The following is a 9634-nucleotide window of genomic DNA, read 5'->3' as shown; positions in this document are numbered from 1 at the left end:
GCAAGGATCCCCTTTTTATATGGAGGGAATCCCCACATAGTACAAATGCCTTTATTACAAAGATATGGAGCTAGTACAACCAATTAGTGCCCTTATGCGGGCTCAGACTAGCCTAGCAGACCTCGTCAACCCTAGCTACGCGTCTTGGAAACTTCCCACTTTTTCACCATACCCACCGATCTATACTGCCTCAAGGTTGGGCGCCGATAGCCATTCGGGGATGAATCTCGATCATAGCCTCGAGCCTTTGAAAACGTGCTTACGAGACATTGTGATGATGGAAAATTAGACCTTCCAATTTTACTGTATACAAGTTGCATTCAGCGTTAAATATCATATCTCAGTCTCTGTTATTGTATATCATCACATCTCATATCATTGATTTAGGGCTGCTTAGCATGAGTGTGGTGAGCCCGAGAGAATGGAGAGATTGATGACTGAGTGAGGCCGAGGGCCTGTTGTAAGTGATATTTATGAGATCGGGTTACACGCCGCAGCAGGCTTTATTGATTCATAACAGGATTTGGCTTATTATTATAGCGCTTGGGCTTGATCGACCCCTTCGGTGTCTGCACATCCATAATGGGCGCAACTGCTAGCAGTTATTTACATTTGGGCTGGATCTGCCCTGGTATATTTGTATTTGGGGCTGGATCTGTCCTAGTTCATTTGTATTGGGTTGGATCTGCTATGGACCTATCATGTTCGAGCTAGATATGTCCTGGGCTGGATCTGCCCTGTACAATACTGAGTGGCTGAGTGTTGAGCATGGTGAGTGAGAATACGAGACAGAGAGATTGAGTACTGTGAGAGTGTGAGTACATGAGTTCATTGCTGAGATACATTATATTTGGCATGCGTACTTGAGATACATGCAGAGAGGTGCATTTCGTTTTGCTACCCGGTTATGGTGACGTTCATGATTTCACCTGTATATTGACATGTAGGCATAAAGATGTATTTTTCTCATGCTATCTGAAAATGAAACATCTTATTTATTGTTGAAAGGTTTTTAGTAAAAATCACAATTTTCAAACTTACTCATATATTTTTGGTATTTTCGGTGAAATATTTGGGATCTACTGTTATACTTGAAAAGTATGCATATTTTCCGTATGTGAACGAGCTGAGTTATTTCTTGTACCATCCTTATTATACTGTTATGAACTGTTGCTGGTCATTGGAGTTGGACACCGACCCTTGTCCCATCTCGTCACTACTTTCTGCCTAAGGTTAGGCTTGTTATTATTGAGTAAATGGGGTCGGTTGTACTCATACTACACTTCTGCACCTTGCGTGTAGATATTGGATGTTGATGTTGCTGCGTACGGCGGGAGCTGGATCGGAAGATGTACCTACGTTCCAGTTATGGCTATCACTAGTCCTTAGTAGCATTAGATTCGAATTCTATTCAATTACAATCAAACAATTGTTGTAGTTATTTCAATTCAGTTTTGTAAAGAAATTTAAATTTTAGACGCTCACGATTTGTACTACTAATCCATTGGAAATTCTTGTATAAAAGCAGTTGTATTATCATTTCTTCTCTTAAGAAATCTCATTAAATTGGATAGTTGTTAATTGGCTCACCTATCGGGTTGGGTTAGTTGTCATCACGACTAGTTGGATTTTGGGTCGTGATAGCTAATATCATCATTTGGTATGTATTAGTTAAACATAGGATAATACCAAATAGGATGTATAACTAATACACGGATGAAAAAATTATACCAAATAAGTAATTAGTAATGTACAAAGCTAATGCTTGCATTGTTTACCTCCTACCAAACGGCCCTTAGGATGCATAAGGATAAAGCTGAATAAGGTGTATTAGTAATGCTGGTATTAGGTATGATGGCATTAGTTATGTTGGCATTAGTTATGCTGGCATATTTCTTATCCATTGTTTGGTTTGATGTATTAAAGCATTGCTTAATTTCTAAAAGAATTATTTATTTACAAAAATATCCTCATAACCAATCTATCACTTTATCTTCTTTTTTTAAAATATATATGTTGAGGAATGTTTTTATATGAAAAAGGGTTTAAAAAATTATTTGATTTGTCTACCTATATTCTAGTATAGAACTAAACATTTATTTATAAAAAAAATATGCTAAGTATATATTTATTTACTAGGGATATAATTTTATTTTCCACTTCCGTGGATTATTTTAAAATTGAATTTACATAATAACATATTTTAATCAAGCATAAATTTTGAAGAAATTTTTTATCTTTAACTAAACTAATACATGCATTAAAACCCATTGCATTGTTAATGACATGGTTTCTTATGCATAGGATATTACCAAATAGGGTATATAACTAACGCATAGGTTCAAAAGGTGTATCAAACAAAGTATTATTAATACACAAAGCTAATGCTTGCATTATTTTATCTAATGCCCTATCAAACCACCCCTTAGGGGTCGTTTGGTTGCCGGTTAGAGTTATGCAGGTATTAGTTAGGCAGGTATTAGTTATACATGAGTTAGTTACGCATGGGTTAATTTTTTGAATATTTGTTTGTTGTATTAGAAACTGGTATATATTATATAAATTTTATAAAATACTTATTTACTGAATTGTCTCTAATAAATTGAGAAGAGGAAGAGCCTAGCAGTGAGACATCAGTATCTCCATGCTTGCTCTCCAAAATGTTTGATATAGATCAATCTATCGAAGAAAGCCTTTATGTGTAAAGTGATAGGGGTAAATTTGTCATTTCATTATTTTATTCAAGTATTACTAATATATGTATGAGTTATTCCATATTCTACCTCGCATAAAATAATACACAGATTGACTCATAACTTATACATGTATTATTTATGTAGATTGTAAAATGACAACCAAACATGGCATTAGTTATGTTGAATTTTGTAAAAATAACTAATGGCTACCAAACATTGTATAAGTTATGTTGCCCCAAATACATGGATAACTTTTCTCCTAACCAGCTACCAAACGACCTCTTAGGGGTCATTTGGTAGGATGCATTGGATAAGCTAATGCATGCATTAGCTTTGTATATTAATAATATATTGTTTGGTAGACATTTTGAACATATGCATTAGTTATGCAAGCATTAGTTATACATCTTATTTGGTATTATCCTATGCATAACTAATGCATAGAAAACAATGGTATTAGCAATGCAATGGGTTTTAATGCATGCATTAGCTTAGTTAAAGACAAAATTGTCCTTCAAAATTTATGCTTGATTAAAATATGCTAGTTAGTATATTAATGCAAGTTCAAATAATCCAAATAGTGAGAAATAAAATTATATCCCTAGTAAATAAATAAATACTTAACATATTTCCTTTTTTATAAATAAATATTTAATTTTATTTTAAATATCGGTAGACAAATAAAATAATTTTTTTAAAACTTTTTCATATAAAAATATTTCTCAACATATGTTTCTTTTAAAAAGTTAGAGTGTGGACCAGTTTTGAGGGCATTTTTGTAAACAAACAATTCTTTTATGCAATGCTTTAATACATCAAACCAAAATAAGAAATATGTCAGCATAACTAATACCAGCATAACTAATGCAAGCATAACTAATACCAGTATTACTAATACACCCTATTCAGCATTATTCTTATGCACCCTACCAAACGACCCCTTAGCGTATAACGGATGGATGAGCTGCCACTAGATTCCGTCGTTCCTAGCAGACAACCCATGTAAAATTTCTTTCTAAACGTATTTTTTATGGTTAATTTTGTCCTTTCTAGTGGCTTTCATTTGTTTGTAATACGAACTTGATGTGTAGGTTTTCGGTTTCTGCACTGTCATCTGGATGTTCATACAACACGGGAAGCAAATATGGCATTTTTGGTGGAAATGGAAAAGGCCCTAACCATTCAATTTTACCTCCTCACCATCTTCACATCTCCTCTTTCTATTGTCAAAAGTTCTCAACAAAAATTGTGCATCTTAAGCACACTCACTCAATTCATCAATCGCAAACCATTCACTTGGAATATTGGATATCCTTGAAGAATGATGAATTCTTATAAGCACTTACAAAATGATGTGAAAATGATACACTAGTATACAAACTATTCCAATTCTACTTCCCGCTACAGTTACAGAACAATAAATGAACTCATAATCCTAAACTAGGAGTGGAATACAAACTCTGATCTCTCTGCCCGTAGTGTAATCAGTTATTGCCCATGCCCAAACTACTTAGTTGCCAAAAAATCCCGGACCAGCCCGTGAGAGTAGTTCCTTGCCAGCATCCTCACCCATCAGTGTCATGTCTTCAAAAGTATATGGGCCTTTTCTTGAGGTTTCAAGAACTGAAATCAAGAGAGAATAGAGAGAAAATGCAACAGGTAAGTATTAAGAAGCAGCAGCAACCAAGAAAAAGAAAGCTTCCGTAACCGCAAGCAGAGGCGGAACCCCACCAGAAATTTATATAAGGGATTCAAAAAAAAATTAAAAATATATGACCTAAAGCAACTTTTCAACCCCCTTCACTACCATACTTGAACTTTTTTCTTCGCAGCCTTTGGACTTAGATTTGGTTGAAACTTGAAAAAATGTTTTTGAAATTGTGTTAAAAAATAATTTTTGGAAGTTGAAGTTTGTGTTTGGACATGCATTTTATTTGGGGAAAAAATCGAAGTTTTGTGAGTGGAAGAAAAAATCATCCAAATATGGCCCTACACCAGTTTTGAACTAAAAACTATCATATTTCATGAATAACCACTGTTTTCAAAAAATAAAAATAGAAAAAAAGTAGCCAAAATCTATGGCCAAACGAGAGCTTCATGTCGGGGGGATTCAGCAACTCACATATAACCAAAGAAAATAACTGTAAAGGGCCAAATATACCCTTGTACTATGAGGAATGGTTTAAATATACCCTCGTTATACCTTGGGTCCAAATATACTTTGGACCCAAAGTACAACGAGGGGTATATTTGGACCCAAAGTATAACGAGGGGTATATTTAAATCTTTTCTCATAGTACAGGGGTATATTTAGCCCTTTTCCGATAAAATAATTTATACCCTATTTGCACATTGTAATTTTTTATGACTACTTAGTTCCGCCACCGACTGCAAGCCAATCACACATTTCGCGGGTTTAAATAAAAAAAATTGCTCGTACCTCGAGTTCCATCAGGGGAGGCAACCAATCCTTTGAAAATACAGTCTCCATCTTCGCCTCGACAGGCATATCCAGCAATTGGGGTGCGGCAAGACCCATCCAAGGTCTTCAGAAAAGCTCTCTCACATGCAACTGCTAATCTGGTTTCCTCATGATTTAGTAACGCGATGTAATTGGCCTGTAATTGAAGTTTATCATTAAAGAATAATAGAGAACTGCAATAGAAGCATCTATATTTATGGAAGAAACGATGTGAATACCATTGTCTCATCATCACTTCTGCATGCAATACCAATGGCTCCCTGAGCAACTGCCGGTAGCATATCCTCTATAGGAAGAATGGAAGTGACATTTTCTGTCATATCTAGGCGTTTTAGCCCTGCCAGTGCCAATAATGTAGCTTGGACTACCCCCTCATTCAGCTTTCTTAACCTTGTCTGAACATTGCCTCTGAAATTCTCCAGCACCTATAGACAAAATAGGTTTTCACAAAATTAAAGTAGCTCAAACAAATTAAAAGGTGAAAAATCATAAGAAATGATCAGAACTAAGCCAAATATTATACAGGATATTAATTTTACAATATGTTACTCCATTTCACACATCCCTAACTGTTGTTTTAAAATATCGCCAGCTAATTCCAACACAACCCTAGTCGTCTTATTCACTTGATCTTTCAAGCAAGACAAATGCCATCAGTATCAAAACGTATTTTTTTGAAAAGTACTAAAACGCACTCTTTTATAATATATTGATGTGATTTCAACAAATTACCCCATTTCACATACCCCTAACCATTGTTTAAAACAATTCCAACTAAATCTAACACATTCCTAGTCATCTTTCTCTCTTGATCTTCATGCAAGACAGACGTCATCAACAAAATCAAGATGGAGTGTGCCAGCATAAGTTATGATTGTATCTCGACAACCAACATGAAAGCTTCTAGACTTTCTTTTCAAAAAATATTCTGAGAAGTTATTTGGACTATCAAAACAATGTGCTGGACTTACATTGAGTGATGGATACCGGTGAAGAATCTGTGACTTTCTCCTTAGTGATGCAGTACCCACTGTGCTTCCAGATGGAAGTTGTGCCAGTGAACCAGCAGTCAAAGAAATAAATACATCCCGTACATCTTCACGTGGAAGATTGCAGGGCAAAATTGTTTTGTCTGGTAGATATGTAGGCACATCTTTCATCGAGTGGACAGCAATATCAATTTCCCCATTGATGAGGGCTTCATCTATCTCTTTTGTGAATAAGCCTTTCCCACCAATGTCTGCAAGAGGCTGACTTAATATTTTATCACCTGTGGTTTTTATTATTACAATTTCAATGGCTCCCTCTTCAGCAAGGCCAGGATCTGAGGCTATCAGCTTCTCTCGAGTCTCATAAGCTTGGGCAAGGGCTAGGGGACTGTCCTACACAAGGAATGCATTACGTAATTCATAAGAGAAGAGTTTCTCAACAACACTTCAGAGATAAAGTAATCCACCTTCCCTTCCCCCCTCCCACCCTAAACAACCAAAATGGAAAGAGATGAAGAAAAAAATACATAGCAAAATCTTGAGATATAAAGGGGCTTTTATGCCTCATACATTCCCATTGTTCCTAATAAATTTACGGAATAAGTAATGAACACAAAAATAGTCTTTGCTCCATCACAGGAAACATCCAGTTAGCTTTATAAGACAAGCGACTAATATGTCAGGCAAAAGCAAGGAAAGTAAAAGAAAGATAAGAGGTGTGAAACTACAATAAAATTAATAAGAATTGTTATAGAAACATACAAATAAAATAATGCATACCTGTAAAAGAAGAAGGGTAAAAAATCTATAATCATGCATTAAGAATTGTATCTAATATTGTGACCATCTTGTCTCACTTAATGGCCACATACTAACTACTTGACGAAGAAATTGTATAATGTCTAGTTGTCTACATACTGGTACTAATCAGAACTTAATTCGAAGATGCTTAACATAAGCATAAGCTGATATGGAATGTTAGAGCAGAAGAACACGAAATATAATCATCTACGCATTGAATTAACCATCTACGCATTGAATTCTACAGAGCAATTAGCTCACAGGCTCTTTAACCCACAACTCTCTTTTTAGAAAACACAGAAAATATTGAGCTAACAAGGTGGAAAGAATATGGAGCTCAAAATCCAAGTGTTAGGCTTCGTAATAAAAAAAGAAGTCCGAGCCTAAGACTTGGCCAGTGATAAATTAAAAAGTATAAGCTCTCTGCACTTATGGTGTAAAAGGATTTATACCATCAGGGCACATAAAAAGACAACTACTGGTAATAATTAATAGGTAACCTTAAAACGGAAAGCAATCTTCCATAATAGGTGAAAATACGCTGATAGTATAAAAAATCTTTACGCTATCAGTGCATATAACTTAAACTCTAAACAAAAATCCTGACAACATTCCCCTTTCTAACTAAATAAAAATGTAAATAGAGCAGAACTCACTTCCTTAATATAGCGATTTTATACCTAAAGGTTTTAAAAACTACTAGCCAATTCAATAAATTCAATTTTAGAAATGCTTCAGTTCCCTTCCAATATTCCTCTCCATATCCATAAAATCTCGAGATTTCCTTTTTTTCCTCAGCCAAATTCATAGTAACATCGATAAAGCCAGCAAAAAGATCAAAACTGTTGGAGCTAATGATAAGCTTACTTCTTAGCAAATACTACCACGCCCCATACTAAATAAAACATATAAGCTACTAATAAATATTTTCCATAGTTTATACATCAATAATAAAAGCCACAGCCTTTATCAGCAATAAACAAAATACAACACATTGACGAAAGTCAAATTTTTTATAAAGAATTAGATAGTACCTTCCCCGTGTGCCTATTCTTATGAGAGCAAGCTTAGTTTGGGTCTCCTGTTCTACAGCAATGGAAGCACTTGTGACCAATATCCTTCTGCGTTGATTTGGGAATACAGAAGTGAGGCAGGGCAAGGAAAACACTACATCTGAACTTAAATTAGAATTGAAAGGCTTAAGGCTCGGGCACAAATGAGTAGAAACAGCGATTTTCTCCATTTTGGAGTAGAAATTGGGAGGAACAGAGGGAATCTAGGGAAAAGGGGCCTTTTCATTTTTGGTTTCTTGATTTTGGTTCTACTTATCCTCCAGCTCATCCTGCTCCATCAGCAGTTTAAAAATCCTAAAAGTGGTCAATGGACCCCGCTTACCATCTATTCAGCCAATTCGATGCCGCCATCTCATTTCTCACCTTACATCTCAGCCAAATTCATGAATCAATGATTGATTATTGTTTGTTTGTAAGAAGGAAAATAAGTCTGCTTTATGCAACGGAATTTTTACATTCCTACGTTATATAGTAAACTATATTACCCTCCGTACTTAACTATTAATATAATTACCTTCTATATACCTAATTATTATTTATGTACTATTTTAGAATTTTAATGGTATTAATTAGTCTCCTAATTTTACTCAATCATATATTCTTACTCCCCCAAGTTTCTCTCTCCAAATCCTCACAATTTCCTCTTCAATCACCCACAATTTCCTCTTATAAAACTAGCGAAAATCTGTAACCCTCCACCATTGACAACCATTAAAAAGCTTTGAAACTTTGAATTCGAATTTGGGTTTTTAAAAGACATTGTTTGTTTGGATTGGATATTGTTGCAAAGAATTGAAAATTCTCTCTACGTCTCTCTCTATCTCTCAATCTCAAATTTCAGTAATATATGAAGAAGGGAAAAGAGAGCAACAATTCCACCATTGACAGTCATTAAAAAGTTTTGAAGCTTTGAATTCGAATTTGGGTTTTCAAAAACCATTATTTGTTTGGATTGGTTGTTGTTGCAAATTATTGGGAATATGGTTTGGAGTTTATATCTCAATTTTGAGGGGTTTTGGTGAAGATTAGACTTGGTTTTGGCTGAATTTCAGAATCAGAAGAATAATAATAATAATAATAATAATAATAAGAAGAAGAAGAAGAAGAAGAAGAAGAAGAAGAAGAAGAAGAAGAAGAAGAAGAAGAAGAAGAAGACGACATGACAAACATTATATTGCAGAAATTGTAGAAAAATTGTATTCTGTTGTTTATTTATTTTTGAGCTTTGTGCTTTTGTGTTAAAAGTTTGATGGGAGCACTTCGTTTGTTTTGGAGCTAACTTGTGCAGAGGAGAAGATATTTTTTAAGTTATATAAATATTGCTATACCTTTAAATTCAAGAAAGTATGGTTGTATTGTATTTAAAGAGACGTGAATTTGTAGAATAGGTTGAATGTGAGGAATGAGTCAAATAAGACTCACAATGGCTTGTTTTCGGGGACACAGAATTGAGGAATTGAAATTAGGTTGTGTTTCATCTATTGATCAAGTTGCTATAGTCAAAAGCCATGCACATGACCATATATTTATAGCTTGTTTGGCCAAGCTGGAGAAATCAGCTTATTTTGAGAAGTGCTTTTGAAAAAAAAATGC

General features: G+C 34.7%; 1 protein-coding gene across 1 annotated transcript; it reads right to left on the bottom strand.

Moving 5' to 3' along the window:
• Positions 1-4012: 4012 nt before the first annotated feature.
• Positions 4013-8290, bottom strand: LOC107830132 (porphobilinogen deaminase, chloroplastic). Its single transcript, XM_016657613.2, has 5 exons — positions 8003-8290; positions 6150-6555; positions 5397-5603; positions 5137-5314; positions 4013-4319 (listed from the first exon to the last, which is right to left on the bottom strand). The coding sequence occupies exons 1-5, from the start codon at positions 8209-8211 to the stop codon at positions 4207-4209; spliced, it is 1113 nt and encodes a 370-aa protein (XP_016513099.1). The 5' UTR covers positions 8212-8290; the 3' UTR covers positions 4013-4206.
• Positions 8291-9634: the final 1344 nt, after the last annotated feature.

This window comes from Nicotiana tabacum, chromosome 8 (genome assembly GCF_000715075.1).
Source record: "Nicotiana tabacum cultivar K326 chromosome 8, ASM71507v2, whole genome shotgun sequence".
In the NCBI taxonomy this organism is placed as follows: domain Eukaryota; kingdom Viridiplantae; phylum Streptophyta; class Magnoliopsida; order Solanales; family Solanaceae; genus Nicotiana; species Nicotiana tabacum.
The sequence above is the reverse complement of the archived record's forward strand: the minus strand, read 5'-3'. Positions and strand labels throughout refer to the sequence as shown.

What these genes read in the sequence shown, in the direction of transcription:
- LOC107830132 (XM_016657613.2), bottom strand. Translation starts at nt 8,211, where the DNA reads ATGGAGAAAATCGCTGTTTCTACTCATTTGTGCCCGAGCCTTAAGCCT. An exon ending in ACCGGTATCCATCACTCAAT is followed by an intron (nt 5,604 to 6,149) that starts GTAAGTCCAGCA and finishes TTTTGTCTATAG; the next exon opens with GTGCTGGAGAATTTCAGAGG. An exon ending in CTCCCCTGATGGAACTCGAG is followed by an intron (nt 4,320 to 5,136) that starts GTACGAGCAATT and finishes TCTTGATTTCAG; the next exon opens with TTCTTGAAACCTCAAGAAAA.